Here is a 19,059-nt window from a genome sequence, read left to right on the forward strand (position 1 = left end):
GCTGACCTCTCAAAAGCTCTTTAGTCAGTGCTTAGTCTTGTTTAAAATGCCAGGGCCCAGCAGAATTAGGCAGGTACAAGCCCCTGGAGTTATGTTTTTAGGATGATCTGTTTCATAGCCTGAATAATCAAGAGTTGAAACTGCTTATTTCTCCCATGGGAGAGGGCTTTGGGGTCAACAGCAATCAAGATAGCCCCCAAGAGTATTTCATTGTCTCTTGGTCATGGTGTGGGGGTGGGGGTTACATGTCCACAGCCCCTGTGTGCCTGGGAGGGATGGCAAAAGCACAGAACAAAGACAAATCTGAATGCTTTCGCCTGGCCTCTCTCCATGCAGGCAAAGCCAATGGATTATGATTCCAGAATCCATCAACCAGGACAAAGCCAGGTTAACCCCTGCCTTTCCAGTCTTACACCAGAGAGAACCTCTGACAGAGTTATCTACCCACCCCCTGCCTCTGTCCCGACCGAAGCTTCCTCCAGGATAAAAGTGGTGGGGTGGGCCCAGGGATCTCACTCACTGGATGCTTTGCCTGAAGGCACAATCACCTCATGTTTTACACTTACGAATTCTGGGGTTTGATGATTAACTGGGAGACTTCTTAGAAGTCTGGTGAGTTCAGCCCAGGCAGTCACAAAGCAAACAAAGCTCTTCAGACGGTGATTTTAATGAAAGCAGGTAAACATTCCTTTCTCTCCTTTCCTTCACCCTGCCCCACCCACCTAAAACCAACGGGGGCTGAAATGGTGGCCATCCTAATTCCCCACTGAGAGGGGCTTCAAAAACTCAAGGTCACCCTATGAGTCAGGGAGAAGAGAATGAGTCAGGGACCAGAGGCTGAAATTAGCATCAATTCCCAGGGATGCCGGGAGAGGGAGAACAATGGCGTTCCTGAACAGAAGTAGCTCTAGAATCCCAGGGTCTCAGCAGCTTTGGAATCGGGGTGCCCAAAGTAGCCAGCCCCAGGAAGCATCACAGGCCAATTCTCACCTCAGGGCCTAGCAGTCCTGGACAACACATCTGAGAGCAAATGGGACAGAAGGGAAAGTGGCAGAGAAGTTGGAGTGCTATCCTCAAATCTCACTTCCAGCCTTCCTGCTGCACCGTCTCCAAGTGGAAACAGCAGGTTGTTTAACAAGGAAGAGGATGATTTTAGTAAAGCTCAGCCCCAGCTCCAGCTTCATTAGGGAGGAGGAACAGAGGCGAGATGTCATAAAAGGCTTTCCCAGCTAAATGAGCTGGAAAGGGGCTATGAGCCAGTATCTCCCAGAGTACCCGGCCCAGAGATCACAGAACAAAGAGGTATGCTTTGCCTTTGGTGCCCAGGCACAAGCTGGGGCTTCCCTCTGCCAATAAGTCCCCATAGCCAGAGACCCTCAAATCTGGGGACATAAAACCCAAAAAGGAAGGAAGGCCTCTTCTTCTGCCTATAGTTCTCTCTCTCTCCCCCAGATTCCCACCCCAGCCTTCTGCTTCATTTGGCCCTTTTTACAAAAACTTTCCCCAGGGTCAATGCCCATCACCAAAGTTCTTCCAGTTCCCTTCTCGACCCACCTTTTGAAACCCACATCCCAGCACTGGCTCCCAAAGTGAGCAGCCACGCCCACGGCACTTATTTGCATGTATTTGCATAATCGCTAACAATGCTGCCAGCTCTACATTTTTAAAAGTGCTTTCTCCTACATTACCTCATTTTATCCTCACAATGGGCCTATGAAGGAGGGAGGCGGGGAAGGAATTGCCATTCCCATTTACAATGCAGAAACCAAGGCTCAGGAGGCAGCTTTGGTGAGATGTATCCAGCAGCAGCACGAGTCTGGGAGGCAGGAATCCTGGATTCAAAGCTAGTACTTCCTGCTGTGAGCCTTTGAGCAAGTCACTGTTAATCAGTACTTATTAAAATGTGGTCTGTAGACCACCAGCATCAGAATCACCTTGGATCCATGCAAAAAATATAGATTCTAAGTCTAATTCCACAGCATTTCTGAGGGTACAGTCCAGGGATCTGCTTTTTTTTTTTTTTTTTTTTTTTTTTAACTTTGAGACAGGATCTCACTTTGTCAACCAGGCTGGAGTGCAATGGCACAATTGCAGCTCACTGCAGCCTCCACCTGCCGGGCTTAATCGATCCTCCTGCCTCAGCCTCCTGAGTAGCTAGGACTACAGGCATGTGCTACCATGCCCAGCTATTTTTTTTTTGTAGAGATGAGGTCCTGCTATGTTTATGTTGCCCAGGTTGTTCTCAAACTTCTGGCCTCAAGTAATCCTCCCACCTCATCCTCCCAAAGTGCTGGGATTACAGACACGAGCCACTGCACCCAGCCTGCTTTTTTTTTTTTTTTTTTTTTTTTTTTTTTTTTTGAGACGGAGTCTTGCTCTGCCACCCAGGCTGGAGTGCAGTGGCCGGATCTCAGCTCACTGCAAGCTCCGCCTCCCGGGTTTACGCCATTCTCCTGCCTCCCTCCTGAGTAGCTGGGACTACAGGCACCCGCCACCTCGCCCGGCTAGTTTTTTGTGTATTTTTTTAGTAGAGACGGGGTTTCACCATGTTAGCCAGGATGGTCTCGATCTCCTGACCTCGTGATCCGCCTGTCTCGGCCTCCCAAAGTGCTGGGATTACAGGCTTGAGCCACCGCGCCCGGCCTTTTTTTTTTTTTTTTAAGAGACACTGTCTCGTTCTGTCACCCAGATCATAACTCTGGACTTCCTGCAGAAGAACAGTGAGGTGAGGACTTTGAGTGCGTCTGGGGAGGTCTAAACTCCAAAATACTTTACAATAAGAGAAGGTCCTGCCAGGCCAGCAAGTACAGGTGTAGGGGGTGTTATTTGACTTCAGGAGGGTACAGTTCAGCACCTGGATCCTATCAGCCACTTTAGTCCAGATCCTCTTCTTAGACTTCTCATGTGTCATATGCATTATTTAATCTTCCTTTCCCTCCCTTACCACTTCCTTCTGATGTCTGGATCATGTTTGGTTCAACAGATTTCAACAGAAGCTATACAAGAGCTCCTGGACAAGATCTAGAAGTGGCATGATCATAGCTCACTGTAACCTCAAGCTCCTGGGCTTAAGCAATCCTCAGCTTGAGGCCTCCCAAAGTGTTAGGATTACAGGTATGAACCATAGTTCCCAGCCCAATCTGCATTTTTAAAAAAAACACCCCAGATTATTCTAACATACACTAAACTTTGAGAATGTTTATCTTAGAGCCTCAACTTGTTCATCTATAAAATGGTAAGGATGATAATAAACATTTCACGGGGCTATTAATAAGAGGACTGAGTGATATAATACATTAAAAGACCTGGTACATACAAAAAGTCTCCATAAATGTAATTTGAATAGGAACTGACTGATCAGCATCAAATCATGGTGATCAGCATCAAACCAGCTCACACCACACTCCCTTCAAATCCAACAAGTACCTTCTCTCTCCCAAGTCCAGATGGAGAAGACTGAGTTGGTCTGGATTGAGGCTGGTAATTAGGAAGCCCCCTAACAGAGGAAATGGGAGAAAGATAGTAGCCATGATCTTTCCTTTACAATTACAAACTTCATTTGATCTTCACAAGCTCCTTATAAGGGAGGTTAAGTGACTTGTCTAAGGTCACACAACTCATCCATCTCAGTCAGATTATCAAGGTCTACAACTCAATGTAGACCTACATTGGAACCTAACCGTGTCCCCAAACAATGAAACTGTTAAGGCAGAACAAGCCTAATCATGCAATTAGCTTAGAGAGAGACTGGAACCCATTCCTTCATAGCTTCTACAGTCTCAGCCCATCCAACCTTAATTAATTCTGTCGGTTGGCCCATAGAAGACTGAGTGTCTTGATGACGCTGACAGTGACTTGTTTATCTTGGCCTCCATCCTTAGAGTATACAGAACGTTCTCAGTAAAAGTTCATTAAATAAATAAAATGGAAAGGGGAAAATTAATCAGGTGTGAGGCTATCTCCCAGAGCTCACAATGGAGATTTCTGAGCCAGGGTTTCTAAAAATAACGGTGAGCCTGAGAAGAGTAAGGTTGTAGGCTGACTTCAAGCACACACTTCCCTCGGAGTTTCTCCTTCCCTCACTTACAGATCTTGTCCAGGAGCTCTTGTATAGCTTCTGTTGAAATCTGAACCAAACATGATCCAGACACCAGAAGGAGGTGGGGAGGGAGGGAAAAAAAGATCAAAGAATAAATTTGACAAATGAGAAGTCTAAGAAGAGGACCTGGACTCAAGCGGCTGAAAGGATCCAGCTGCTGAACTGCACCCTCTTGAAGTCAAATAACCCCTCCCCACACACACACACACCCCATACTTTCTGGCCTGCCAGGGTCCTCTCTTAATCTAAAGTCCTTTAGAGTTAGGATCTCCCCAGACCAAAGTCCTCACCTCACTCTTCTTCTGCAGGAAGTCCTTCTATCCCACCAACATCAGTTTTAATCCAAGTCCTCTGTTTCAGCCACCATGGAATCTGGCACAGGAAAGGTATCTTTCGCTGTAGAACAGGATGCTCAACCCTGTCCAGTCCTCATCTGGCCCCAAGGAAAGCTGGCAGCTTCCCCCAACTTTCCTTCGACCTCCATCCCTGCCCATTTCACTACCACCACTTCTTTCTGCTTTACCTTCAGTCCCTGCATGATTGGAAAAGCCTCAGATCCTGACTCCCAGAAGTCCACAGTCTCTCCTAGCTCTAGGCAGCCATTGGGAGGAAAAGACTCTGGCAGTTATAACCCAACACCTCAGAAGAGTTCAGCTTCTCCAGCTTTTACAGTTCATTTATTTGTATCACCATGGCTGGTGTTCTGGGGATTTCCAAAGTCCCCTGCCTCTTCTTCCAGCACCCACATTCCCAAAAAGATCACCATAAGTAGGGGGCTTAGGACAGGGAAGCCAGAGAAGGACTTCCTGCAGAAGAACAGTGAGGTGAGGACTTTGAGTGGGTCTGGGGAGATCCTAACTCTGAAGGACTTTAGAAGAAGATAGGGGATGGTAGTCAGGAGAAGAACTGTATTTCCAGTTTGGGTTCTTAAGACAAGATTAAATTTCAAAGGGATGTGAGGTCCTAAGGATGTTGGGAGTCAGGAAGGAGAGAAAAGGAAGAAACACTGATAAGTCACCTGCCATAGTCAAGAAGAAGCAATTTCAAAAAGGGAGGGGGGAATGGAAATGGAAGGAGAATAAGGTAAAGGACAAGATGGACAGAGTAAAAGGTGAAGTTGGCACGCACACACACACACAAAACATATGGAGGACTGTCAGGTCTTGATCTCTCCACTTCACTAAACTACAACTGGTGGATCCATGAGCAACCTGTCCTCTTCCTCCTCCCCCTTCCTCTCCTCATCCCTGGCACCTACCTGAGGATGGGGCCCTGAAGGTGGCTCCTCTGAACAGGAACAGGATTTGCCATGGGAATCAAAGTTTCCTGCTTCAGAGTATCAAAATCCTGACCCCGGGAGCCCCAGGGCCCCTAAGCGGGGACAACTTCCTCTTTGGCCCCTGCCCTCCTCCTCCAGCTCCAGGTCCCAGTAGAACTGAGCGACTGACCAGAGAGAACTTTGGGGAGGGGCCTGGCTGCAGGAAGAAGAGAGTGGGGAGGCAGAGACCCAGCCTACCGGAACTGGGTGAGAGGGGAGGCTGCGGAAAAGTTTCACATCTGAATCAGATGGGAAACAAGAATCTGTTCTCAGAAGAAGCCCAGAAAGGACAGAAATAGCACAGGCCAGCCTCTTGGTCTGAGGAGGTGGGGCTCCTCTTTGGGAAAAAGGGGGTTAGCAAGAGGTTTAAGGGTGCAGGAACAGGGAACCATCCTGAATCTGTCACGGAGAGGAAGTCTGTAGCGTGAGGGGAAGGGGTCCTGTAAGAACCCCCAAAAGGAGCTTAGTAGATTCAGCTCCCTCTTCAGGGTCTTTTTCTGGGGCCATTCTTCAAAATGAGCTTTAATCCACCTCACAGAATGGAAGTAAGACAGGGGGATGAACTTCCCACAGAGAATAAGAAACTGTAGGGAGGGGCTTCCTGAAGCTAGGTGTCAGGGGATCCTTATCCAGAGGCCGGCTCAACAGGGAGGGAAGGGCCCTCCACCCACAAGCAGAGAATGAAAGTCAAGAGAACTCGCTCATAGAAACCAAGGGGTTGGGCAAATTAACACCCCCAGCCCCAGTTTTCTCATTTGTAAAATGGAAAGTGGGGAATAACCATGAATTAACCAGAGAGAGGTCAATCCTGCTCAGAGGTAAGGAGAAGCGACGAGATGGCCCAGGAGGGGCCAAAAGAGGCACCCCGAAGGGGTCTGAGGACCAGGACCCCCTCTCCTGCCTTCAGACTTTGCTTTCGCCAAGGTTGGGGAGGGAAGAACCCAGTCCCTGCAGCTCCAAGTGGACGTGCGCACACTGTCCCAGCCCGCCTCCTGATTGGCTAGGAGATGACATCACCAATACATGTACACTGAGGCCGTGATTGGTCAGATGAGGAGTTGGGCGGGGCTAAGGGGGAGAGCTGGCGGGTGAAGCCCAACGCGTTGGGGAAAAGAGTTCGGGGATCTGCAGTCTGTTAGATCTAGGTCTCTGGCTGTGGTAGAGAGGAAAAGGAACTAATGGAGTGGAGTATGTCAGCAGAAAGGGAAAAGAGAAGACACAGGCCAACAGCTAGGATTTTATGACAGGAAGTTTTCCCTTTACCCCTACCCATCAAAAGCAGGAAGAAATTAAAATACTTTGTCATTATGCCAAAGCCTTGAAGAATTAGAAATAAATGAAGTTGGGGAACCTGCTGTTTCTCAGCTCCACCGAGTACTGGGACAAGTGGAAGTGGGCTTCGATCTCAACAAGAGGAGTGGAAGTCAAATATCTTAAGGCTATTCTCTAGTGAACACCTGGTAGCCGTGAAGCAGGGCTGCTGCAGATCTTGGGAGAAATAAACCCACTCTCTGTATCCCTCTCTTTCTCTCTGTGTCCCACCACCACCCTCCCCACAATGGCCACAAGATGATGAGTATTTTTAGAGAGAAAGGACTAGACCCAGTGTCAGAGCCCCTGAATGCCACCTGGGAGATAAGCCCAGGTCATTTGGCATGTTCTGTGGACAGGCTTGCGTTGCAGGATGGGACTGGGAGTGGGGGCAGATGGCAGTACACAGCCTGGAACACTAACAACCTCCAACCCAGGCCAGCTTCCCTGCCTCATCTTGTACCCTCACTCCAGACCCTGCCACTCTAGCCAAGTAAGTGCTAAACTCAACTCTCCTAATGAAAAGTAAAGATTTCTTAGACCAGAAAAGCCTCGAAGAGGGTATCTTGTCCATTCCTCTGCTCTCTTACCCACTAGAACCAAAGCTGGTTGGACGAATGGCTGCTCAACACTTCAGCCCACGTATGCATGCTGCATACTTTGTCCTAACCTGTTATTATTATTTATTGTTCCTAAGAGGAGGGATAGTTATCAACCATCATCCCTTCCTGGGGAAAAATTTCACACATAAACACTTACCCACACATATACACATACCCCACACTCCACCTCTAAGGAGACTGTCACCTGGCTGGCAGGCAGGACATAAATGTGATGACCTCAACAAAGGGTCCAGTATGGGTTTTCCTTTAGCCCTTAAATGTAGTTTAAAAATAGAAAGGAACCCAACTCTAATGTCTGCCCAGCCTGCAGTGAAGAATAAGGTTGAGGTAGGAAACAAAGGATGGGAGACTCTGTCTCTGGTAAGGAAAAAGGGGTAGGGGGATGGGGATAAAGGGGTGGTGCTTGGGAAGGGATTCACTGGCTGACTTCAAAGCTCCAAAATCTCAGAAATTGAAAGAACCAAGGAAATCATCTAATTCCAATAGAAAGAGGGCATGAGTTTAAAATCAGGAGACTTGTCTGGCTAGCTCAGTTGAAAAGAAAAAACTAAATTTAAAAAGAAATCACAAACTTTTGCCTAGATTTTATTACTATGTGTGACCTTGGGAAAGTCACACTGAGCTTCAGTTTCCTGGTCTGTAAAATGGGTAAATAATACATGCTTCACAGAATTTTCACAAGGACCTAATGAGATATGGTATGAGAACACCTTGGGAACCCTAAAGTGATACATGAATGTCAAGGATAATTATTTAGTCCAAATCTTTAGTTAGTTCAGCAAATATTCATTGAGTCATTCATAAACAAAGTCCCATATGCCCACTCTTACAGCCAGGACCCTTGAGTTTCCATCCAGGCCTCAAACGGCACCTGGATATTTGTGGGAAAGCTCTAGTCTCCCTGATGCCACCACTCCAGAGGTTTAGGGCTTCTCTCTGGCTTCTTATTCCAGAGGCCCCAGTGAGGCAGTGGAGGCAGAGGCTGCAGAGCACGTAGAGCACGAAGCTCCAGAAACCAGGAACAACTAGCTCTCCACCTCACCCGAGCATTCCCACTCCCCGACTCCCCTGGCTTCTGGCTTCCATTGCTATACAGACAGCCCCAGTTCTGGCAGCTGGCTGGGCACTGTGGCGGGGGTGGCTCCACAGATAAAAATAGCCCCCCTGGTGGCAAAGCTGGGTTGCCATCCTGGGAGGCACTGTTGACATGGCAGCAGTGGTGAGAGAGCCCTCAGCACTGGACAGAGGAGCTATGGGTGGGGGTGGGATGAGGGAAGGGAATGGGGCAGGGCCTGGGGAAGATTGGAAGACAGTGGGGGAAGGACAGAAACCAGGAGGGTGGAGAAAGGAAAAGAGGTAGGAGGTATTAAGGGGGCAGGGAGGAAAGGAAAGGAGATTTGAAAGGTGCTGCATTAGAGAGGCTGGAAACACACTCAAGAAGTGGGAGAGACTGCTTTCAGACTCCTCCTGTGCCTGCGCCTTCTGACCAGAAGCGGTTTCTAACAGGTGTTCCTAGCAACAGCCCAGCACAACTCAGATCACATGAGGAAGGGAATAATCTAAGCAGCTTGAGCCTCAGCCCAGACCAATAAGAACCCAGGTGTCCCAGCTCCCAGCCAAGAACACAAATGAGTCACCTTTCCGTCAGACTTCAGCCCTTGAGAGAGGGAGGAATTGGGAGGGGTGGGTGAGAAGGTCAGAGGAAGGCAAACTGAAGAGGAGGCTCCCAGTACCCAGTCCAGAAGAACTCTTTCTCTGGTTCATTTGTCCACCCCTCTTTTCCCTCCCTATACCATTTGATTTTGCTCATTAACCACCTCCACATGGACCACCCCACCAGCCCTCCAAACCACATCCCGACAGCTGTTCCCAGCAGATGCCCTGCTTCTATGGGGCCTAACAGATGTTGAAGGTAGTCTGGGATGGGAAAGTAAATTAAAAACTTGGCAAGAGTCTGACTGCAAGTGTGATGAGGGCAGCATCAGATTATGGATCAGCAGGATTTGGGTCTGGTCCCAGCACTGCCCCGATTTTACTAACTATCTCTGGGGATTGTTCCTTCTCTGTAGCCTTTATGGTTCTCAGATTCAGGGACTGGGTTGGAGGCACTGGGGAAGTAGGATGCTTGGGCCTTAATTTCCCAGTTCCTGAGTTCATCCTTTCTGACTGGCTCACTGCTTCCCCAAATCAGCTCTAGCCCAGTGCTTAAAGGAGAAGGGTAGATTTTTTTCTTTATCAGAGAAAGGCCACATTCTAACCTCCATGAACTTTCCAGGAAGTTCTCCGGCATATCTGTCTTCAATTTATTTCACTGCCATTAAAAACAACAGCAAATTTTGTTGGCATTTCAAAGAAGAGCAGAATGGGAGAGAACAGGAGGGACCAAGAAGTCTTTGAAGTATCTAGTGCAATTTGGTTTATTATGTATCTTCCAGACTGGAATTTCTAAAGCAGTTGCTTAGTAGAGAGATGCTCACGGTTTAGGAAGTTTGGCAATACTGTTGGCATGTGTGTTCACTCAGTTCAGGCTGCAAGAAGTTTCCAAACAAGGTGGGCACAGAGGAGAGAACAAGAGACACGGTGCCAAGCAGATATGCAAGAGCTGATAAACAGGGGAGCAGGGAAGCCAAGGAGTAGGAATAAAAGGAAAAACATCCCTAGCCCCCAGGTCCTGCCTGCCAGAGAATCACTCAGCCTCTCCCTATGACCAGCCCCCAGGCCCCAGCCCTCAACCCCCAGCCAGCCAAGCTCCCTTCCCAACCTAAATGGTGCCAACACCAGCTGGCAGCCTAATCACCCCACTGTAGCCACCATGATTATTTGCAAATCTGACTTCTCACTGCAGTTGTGGAATCAACTGACCTGGAAGTCTGGCTCTATCCAACAGCACCACCTGAAGCACCCCCTTTCTAGCTCTTCTCCATGCCCTATGCCCCCAGGCCTTACCCCAAAAACAACCTGACCCTTCTCCCACCAAGCCTTCCTCTCTACCAAAACCCCAACACAGCTCCCTCAGTGCACCCTTGCCAGGTCTGAGTGCTGAAGTGGAATCTGAACCTGCTGTTTTCTTCTCAGACAGCAATAAGCTCCATACAGGCAACCCCAGCTGAGGGGACAGGAGCAGTTGCAGGACTGGGGGATGCTGGGGCAGAGGGGCAAGAGCAGGGGCACTAGGGACCTCCCTGCATTGAATGGATAACAAGTTGATTTTATCCTTTTCCCTTCTCAGTCACCCTTTTTTTCCCTGCTCAATTCTCATCTATGCCCCTTCCCAAAAGAAGGGAGGAATGGTCCCACAGTTCTCTTAGACCATGTAGTCTTGCTCCCTTAGGGGACAATTTTATTATCTAACAACTTCCAGTCTCCCCAGTTGTCTCACCTCCACCCCACCTGCTGCCCTGGTTTTGTCCCTCTTTCTCTGCTGCTATCCTGAGAAGAGTTGGAAAATAGCTACTCAACTTCCGTACCTGAGAAAAATCAGCCCCTTGAGATTCAAAGGCAATTACTTGGCTTCCTCCCCAGAGGGACTAGGAGGATGAGGTCACTGAGAAGGCAAAAGACACGCCTTGCAGAAGATAGGAGTCGGGGCTGGACTCATAAGGCCCCAGAGGGCACCTATTGCAAGCTTATCCTGCACCATTACCACAGTAACCCCTCAGTGAGGTGAGGGAGCCACAGGGATTTTCTGACCCCTAGCCAAGATGAGGGAGGAGAAGTACTGATGGCAAGAGTGAAAGGCTAAGTCAAAGGGAATGGGACAGAGAGAGGAAGTGGGACAAGGGAGAAGAGCAAAAGGGAGCCTCACAGCAAAAGAGAACCCAGAGAAAGATGAGGCAAAGGAGAAGATGGAAGAATCAAAGAAGCGAAAATGAGAGAGAGCAGAGGAGTTGGACATAAAGCCTCAAGAATTCCTTTAAAGACTCAAAACGAGAGGGAAGACCTGTTTTCAAGGTTTTCTGCTCCTCCATCCCAGTCTGAAGGTGGCAGAAAGATTTTTTTTAAAGGTCGGTGGAATCTGGGAGATAGGAAGGCTACCATTCCTTTGATTTCAGGAACTCCCTGGCAGGGTGTAGTTATAGATGTGCAGTCTTCTTTCCTGCTGAGCATCTCACCTGGCCTTCTAGTCCCATGCATCCCCAACCTCCTTCACCTTCCTCTGGGCAAAAGTAGTAGATGCAACCTCATATGTGGAATCCTCTGTCTTTTTTCAAACCACCTCCTGAGGCTCCTGGACAAGCAGAGTGAAGTTTGGATTCTAAGAGACTTTAGTAATTTTCTAAAATAGGATGTGGTATACCTGATAATACCCTCAAGCCTAGGGACTTGGGATAAATGTCAGAAGGGAATTCCCCAATGTTCATAGAACCCACCTATGGCAGCCCCTAGGCTTCCCACACTCGCCGTGTCTCAGAACTGCAATTGCTCCATCCACTTCCAGTTTGACCATCGGGAAAAGATGATAAGGAGGAAGTTCCTCTCCTTTCTTTTGACCTCAGTGGCCCACATCCTTCATAATATTGCCCTCCTCTAGCCCCACCTATCCTTCTGGTCTCTAAGCTCAGACACGTGCCTTCTCTCCTTCCAGATAACCATCAACAAAACTCCTTCAATCACAGCTCAAATCTATTAGGTAATTCATATTCCTACCTCTTGAATCTTTGTCTCCCTCAGCCCAGCCAATAGTTGCCCATCCATTCCCATTCCCCTGCCTCTTCACAAAACAAGCTCTCCCATGCTGAAAAAGACCTTCAGCCTTTATCATTTAAAAGTTACTTTTACATAATGATATTAAATGAAGAACTGAGACTCAGAGAGACTATGTGACTTAAAGAGTACACAGTTGTAACTGTTAGAACAGAATGTGAACTCGAACTCAAGTCTCCCATTATTCCCCGTGCCCTTCCACTGCCACCACTCTGCCTCCCTGTTTCCCTCCCTCCAGGCACCTATCCTGACCAGAGGTTTGTCAAGTTCTTCCTTGGGGCTGAATTTGATCCCCTACCTCTGCACCTTCCCTTCAACTTAAGACAGGAATTTTCTACCCTCTACCTTCCCAGAGATACCACACAGTCCTCATTCAAGACAAAGTTGATGGGGGAAATAGAGACAGAAGACATTTGACGGAAAAGTGGAGTATGAAACAGAGGAAGGAGAGATTCCCTTTGCCATGGCTGGAAGCAGAGGAGGAAGGACTAATCCAGTGAGGACAGCACCAAAAACTATCCCTACCAAGGCATGAGAACAATGACACTCCTTTTTCTCCAGAGGTCCAGGGAACCATAGTTCATGCTGCAATCTTCACAGCAGCTCCACATCCACAGACAGAAAAAGGAAAATGGCAGCATGATTTTCAAAACTGGTAAGAGCCATAGAAGATCACTCCATGGGGCATATACAAAAAGAGGGCAAAAGGCAGTGTTAAATCAATGAGGCATCCAACCTCAGCTTCTTCCTCCCATCCACTGGATCTCCCCAGGAATGTCAAAAAATCTGAGTGTCACAAATACATACACAAGATCACACATAGGTATTATCCCATTACCTACATACACACATACATCATCTCATAACTAGGACAATTTCAGGTATTCAGGTAAGTGCACACCTTCCCAACACATTTATTATTACACATGCCACTTAAAAAAAAACAGACACATCTTCATGGAGCTCTGTCCCCAGCATACCTATCAACCTTTACCCAAACACATATGTATACGTGTCAGGCAGGCATTCACAATTTCATCCCAACATATCTCACACAATCCAAACGCCACAGTTTCTGGATCCTCTCTGTAACTCCTTCAGTTCCAGGCTCTGTCCTGAGGTCCCCAAACCCCATACTTTTTGAGCATCACTCTCTCAAAAAAAACAACATCATCATCTTCTCCCTTTCCTCCACCTCCATTTCCTACTCCTCCCCCCACCACTCAACAAACACAGAGGTACACACGCACCACAGAATCAGAGACAGAACTGGACCTCGTGACATATGTACATATATTCACTATTTCATTTGTTCATTCCTTTATTTAACAGCATTTATTGAGTGCCTGTTATGTTCAAGGTATCACACTAGACTCTGATGAAACAAAGATAAGCAAAAATAATCCCCACTGGGGTCCCTGCTCCAGCTCATCTATAATGACCTTGAACCACAGCATAGAACATTGAGCCTAGACTTTGAGGGTCCCAAGTGTGCACCATGTGGGGAAAGAAGAAGAGAAAGGGACTATGTCTACACTGTCCCAAAGGAAGGGGGAAGTTCTATCTGTAAAATGTAAAATTCCAAGAGAAACTGGAGCAGAGAAAAGAGAGTAATGTTTGTACCATCCTGAGAAAAAGAGAATGCATATTTATGCTTTTCCTATGTATATAACCCCCTAAAGAAAAAAATGAGGCAGAAACCCAGAGTGGTAGAATTTCATCAGTTGGGTGGGTGTAGCAAAACAGGAAATACAGAGCCTCCCAACTCTCCACACCACTTGATGGAGTTGAAGCAGATTACAAGCTCTGTAGGAACAGGGACTATGTCTGTTTCATCCACCACTGACTATATCCTCGGCATCCAGCATGCCACCTGGTCCATAGAAGGTACTCAAGAAATAGTTGTTGGATGAATAAATGAGCTGAGGATGGCAAACCAAGGTCTGCTCATCATTTTTCTCGATTCACAAAAGACATAGGAAATTATTTCTACCTCTTCTGGTCTTCTTCCCGTTCCCTAACGCCCTCTGATCTCAGAGAAGGGTGGACAGCCAAATCAAACACTTCTTCTTAGGGTTAAAAATGCTGAAAATCATCCTGGCCAACTCATCATCTCCAGATGGCCTCTTTCACCCTCTCTTATGCCTCAGTTTATGAGTCTGCTTAATTAGGGAAATTGTCCTGAAGATAGGGGTAAAATCACACAGTTAAGAGACTCTCTTCAGTTCATATGATCCAGATTAGATTCTGAATTTATTTTTGACAGGGTCTTAGTGTGGGAAACAGAATTCTTGAATGCTCTTCCCAACAAAAAATTGCCCTGCACGATTATATTAGTGTGGGCTTTTTATCCAGAGTCAAAAACAGCAGGCCTAGTCTCTCTGAAGAAAGTTTGGATGTCCTAATTAGAAATGAGAAGGGTAAAGGGGTGAAAATAGGATGTGTTGAGTAGAAGAATCTAGATAGATAGATAAATACATACAAGGATATATGCCATGTTTCCATTTCCAAGCAGTACCCAGTCCTAAGATATAAATCATGTCTATTTCCTATTTCCAGACTTAGCAACCCCTTTCCACCTTAACCAAAGGGGCATGGGGATCTTTATTTCCACTTAAAAGGGGGAACACCTCCTTTCTCACCTCTTCAGAAAACATCCCATTGAGAGAGTTGGGAAACTCCCACCTCTTACTCAGCAAAGCCCTAAATCCTTTTATTTCCCTTCATCTGATAGTCAAAGCCTCCCCAGTATTCAAAAAGGCAAAATCCAGTAGGCCATGAACGTAGATCAAGTTGGGATCTACCTTGATATCAAGGTCTTTCTCTGCTTTAAGGACGTGAGACTGGGAATCTATCCCTGCCAATTAATAATCAGGAGATTGTACTTTTTTGGGTAAGTTATATTACATGTAACTAGCTTTACTTTTTACCCTGTAAAAATAGATTATTGTACAAAGCTAGTATTCTTAAGGATCAGACTGCTAAAGTGAGTGAAGACCAGAATGATCTAATCAATAACAATAGGGATCCTCGTCCACCCTAATCTCATGTAAGGACATCTCAGCTAAGGCACTCTGGAAGGACAGCTGCCTCTACTCCCTTCTCTTCCCAGGTTTCATGCCTCCTTCTGGGAATCCTGTTCTCTCACCACTGAGCACTTCTCACACTAAAGGAAGAAACAGCAATTCATTTTCAGGAAAGGCTTTTGGTTAGAAATGTGTGGGAGATAGTGAAACTAGTAACACCCACTCTTTTGCAGGGCCCTGTTACCTGGAATAGAGGCAAGGTAAGTATGATGAGCCACTAATGTTAGGGGAACCATCCTGAATTCTCCCATTTATGGACCTGGGACCCTTCTTTACCTTTCAACTACTTCCTTACTTTCCCTTTTTCCAGCTCATTTACCATTAACAGAGCGTCATTTTCTATCGAGAATCACACAGTGCTCCTCCGAACAAAAGCATCACACAGTGCTCCTCCCAACAAAAATCAATTCAATCTGGTTTTCCATTTCTTCATCCCAGAACTCATTCCAAGGCTGCGCTTCATAGAGCCCAGCAAATTGGATTGGCCAGAGGCAGCCAAAGAGGGGGACTGAGAAGCACATTTGGATTCCAAGCCTTGTTGCCCACTATGCCTCAGTTCTCCCTAAGGCCTCTCCAAGTAGCTAGTGTATAAATCAGACCCACCTGCCACAGAAAGGTGTCATCTTATCACCATAGATGAAGTATTTAAAGGACAATACAATATAAGCATCTATCCATCCCCTACCCCCATCTCTCCCTCTCCCAGAACCCAGAAATAGAAAGCTTTGGTGCTCACTATGGAGAATATTGGGGAGGAACTGGGTTCAGGGCTGTTTACTGTGTTTCCTCTCTAAACATCCATAGTCTCCTATCTGTTTCCTCTTTCCTAGGGCCATGGATTCATCTCAGAGAGAGGGACATCTTCTCTTGTTCCCTGATTAAGAATCAACAGACTGCGGAGATTTCCCGATGACAGCAGCTGACTGGGAGATAAACATGGTGCATGGCTTGTCTTTGACCCAATCCTCTTTTTTTTCTAAGGAGCAGGGGAAAAGTTCCTTTCCTCCCCTGGGACTGGAGTATGAGCTACCTGAGTTCTTCCTTCTCCCATTTATTCCTCCCCACATGCCCTCGTACTGCAACAATAGGAAAAGATGCCCAAATGTGCTTGGAGATCCTGGAAGACCCTATATAAGCAAAAAGGCTTTGATTAAGCCAGTTACCTTGCCTTTGTCAATTAATATTTCTTCACCATCATCACCTCCTTCAGCTTCCAGGTGGGGGCTCCAAGCCCCCTCCATATTCCAGGTGGGTCCCCTCATCATTGGGACGAGTTTCCAGGTCCCAAGAGATGAGCAGCTCAGACATGGGGTGCCCCCCACCCCACTCCCTGTGCAGGAGGCAGAAACTGCCAATCCCAACTGAGACACATATGACCCACAGGTTGGCACAAGTATTCCCATGCAGTGGATCTACAGCTGTGTGCAATCACTCCACATACCTCTGTGACCCACGGTCACTCATGCACACACATGTCATGTGGCTCACATCTGCACAACTCTGCACATGGATACGTGTGAGTCAGCCTGGCACCTCTGCTGCCCTCCTGCAGCCCTGCCACACTGCATATACTGTGCTGCCTCTAAGCTCTGCGTGTGTCAGCCTGGGGTCCACAGGCACAGGCACATCGTTATCTTTGCAACTCCTAAACCCGCTCCAACCGGCCGGCTTGCTCCGCACATGCCTTGCACATGTGGCCTGGCCACGCGTGTCAGGGCCGTGCTTCCTCGCACCTGCCAACATGTGTGCCAAACAGAATCTACCAGCCCACAGCCCCGCTCCAGTTATCCCCCCTCCTCCTCCCGCTCAGGCTCCCTAAGGTCCCTTCCCCCCATTCCTGGGCCGGGGACTTACAGAGACCGAAGCTTAATCCACATCTTCTTGCTGGGAGCTGACTTCAGCTCCAGGGGTGACGGGCAATCCGACTCCTCCAGCATCTCTGGAGGACTGCGGGGGGACAGCTCCATGCTCAGCCACGGTCTACGGAACAGAGAGAGGAGACAGCATCTCAGCTCAGCTTCAGCCCCAGCCAAGAGACCCTCACCCCCCATCCCAGGCCCTTCCCACCTGCGGCTGGCGTGGACCAGCCAGGCCGGTGTCTCTAGGCTCGGCCCGAGCTGGCAGAGCTGCAGCTCCTGCGGCTCCTCCTCTCCCGCTGCCCAGCCGAGCTTTGGGCTCCCGGTCCAAGCTCTCAGCACCGCCGCTGCTGCTGCCGCTACCGCCGCCGCCGCCGCGCGCTGCCAGAGCCGCCTCCTTGCCTCTCTCCTCCTCCCCCGGCCGGGTTCCCCCCTCCCTCTGCTCTCCCTCCCTTCTCCTTAGCCTGCCCGCCAGTCTCTCACTCCTCGCAGCCACTCCTCCCCCTCCCAAAGGAACGATTGGAAGCCGGGGGCACACACAGACAGAAGCGCCCAAGGGCGAGCGCACGCACACAGGCGCCGGGGACGAGTGGCTGCGTGTGCCCTGTACTGGCGGATGTGAGTGCGTGTTTACAGAGTGCAGCGGAGGCGGCGGGCAGGACTTGGGTGTGGGTGGTTGTGTGGGTTCTCTCCGTGTGTTTTGAGTTTCTGTGTATGTGCGTGTGGTTCTATGTATCCACGTGTGCCTCGCTGCCTGCGTGTCCCATGTGTGAGGGCGAGGTAGCGGATGAGCACACATCTTTCCCGGCTAGACCTGGACTCGGAACCCAGTCAAAGCAGACCCCACCTGTGCTCCTATCTTGGAAAAGTTCAGGGTGTGCCGTGAGCTGTGATGGCATCCCACGCTTGGCCTCAGGTCCCTCAGCTTGATCTTCCCCATCTTTCTCCAAGACTGTGGCCTTCCCAGTGGTGCTTCTACCTGCCTGCCTAGCATATAGGAATTTCTTCCAAGTTCAAAGCTCTCCAGAGCAGGCAGCACCACATCTTCCTTTTTTTTTTTTTTTTTTTTTTTTTTTTTTTTTTTTTTTTTTTTGAGAAGGCGTCTCTGTAACCCAGGCTGGAGTGCAGTGGCGCAATCTCAGCTTCAGCTCACTGCAACCTCCGCCTCCCCAGTTCCCACGATTCTCCTGCCTCAGCCTCCCAAGTAGCTGGGACTACAGGTGCGGGCCACCACGCTGGCTAACTTTTGTATTTTTTAGTAGAGATGGGCTTTCACCATATTGGCCAGGCTGGTCTCGAACTCCTGACCCCGTGATCTGCCAGCCACGGCCTCCCAAAGTGGTGGGATTACAGGTGTGAGCCACCGCGCCCGGCCTAACATCTTCTTTGACTAGGTAATAACTCTACACAGCTAGGAAAACATTCCTGATATCAAAACCCCTCCTGAAGCACTTCCAGCTCATTTCTTCTATTCTGTCTTCAGAGAAAGAAATCTAGGAGGTAAAGGCCCAGCACAAAACAACCTAGCTGATTAATAAACATTTGTGGAAGGAGTGAACTGGAATTTGAACTCAAGACCTTGTAAAAGGGCAAAGCCTCCTCCATCCAACTGAGTCCTACCTAGGACTCTTGCAGGAACCACCTCTCTTGCTCGATATTGTTCTCCCCCTTAATGAGCACTGGCTTTGGCACTGGGGAAACTCCTATGTCAACAGAAAGTGGAGATATATTCACTAACTGCTGAATCCAAAACAGGCCACTAATCCAGGATCCCAGAATGTAAAATTTAGTTTCAAAAAAATTCTGGAGGTTGGAAGGAGGAGTGATCAGGAGAAGGTATTTACTCTGTTCTAAATGCTGAGTGGAGGCTCCCCCTCTCCCAGTCAAAGGAGGAGAAAAGAAGTGAAATGGAAGGGCGAAGAAGCAGATGGACTGTCACAGCTAAGACTCCTAACATAAAAGAATTGCCAAGTTAGGTCAGCATTTAGATTCAGCAGAAGTATCAGCAGAACCAGCTCCCAGAAAGTACAGAGGCAGAAAGAGATGGCAGAGTCAGAGATGG

General features: G+C 48.2%; 1 protein-coding gene across 8 annotated transcripts in view; it reads right to left on the reverse strand.

Moving 5' to 3' along the window:
• PDE1B (phosphodiesterase 1B) overlaps positions 1–18,076 on the reverse strand; it is a 31,659-nt gene extending 13,583 nt beyond the window's left edge. For 2 of the 8 annotated variants that reach the window (XR_004059610.1, XM_030939136.1), the window contains exons 1-2: positions 17,213–17,426; positions 16,996–17,121 (exon numbers count right to left, since the gene is read on the reverse strand). Coding sequence is in view for 5 of the 8 variants with exons in the window: in XM_030939136.1 (XP_030794996.1) it covers positions 16,996–17,108 (113 nt within the window). In the remaining 3 variants the exon portion in view is untranslated. Of the gene's footprint in view, positions 1–5,357; positions 6,341–16,995 lie in introns of those variants that run through there. The other 6 variants (XM_010373850.2, XM_030939137.1, XM_010373851.2 and 3 more) reach the window with 6 other exon arrangements.
• Positions 18,077–19,059: the final 983 nt, after the last annotated feature.

Source organism: Rhinopithecus roxellana, chromosome 10 (assembly GCF_007565055.1).
Source record: "Rhinopithecus roxellana isolate Shanxi Qingling chromosome 10, ASM756505v1, whole genome shotgun sequence".
Classification (NCBI taxonomy): domain Eukaryota; kingdom Metazoa; phylum Chordata; class Mammalia; order Primates; family Cercopithecidae; genus Rhinopithecus; species Rhinopithecus roxellana.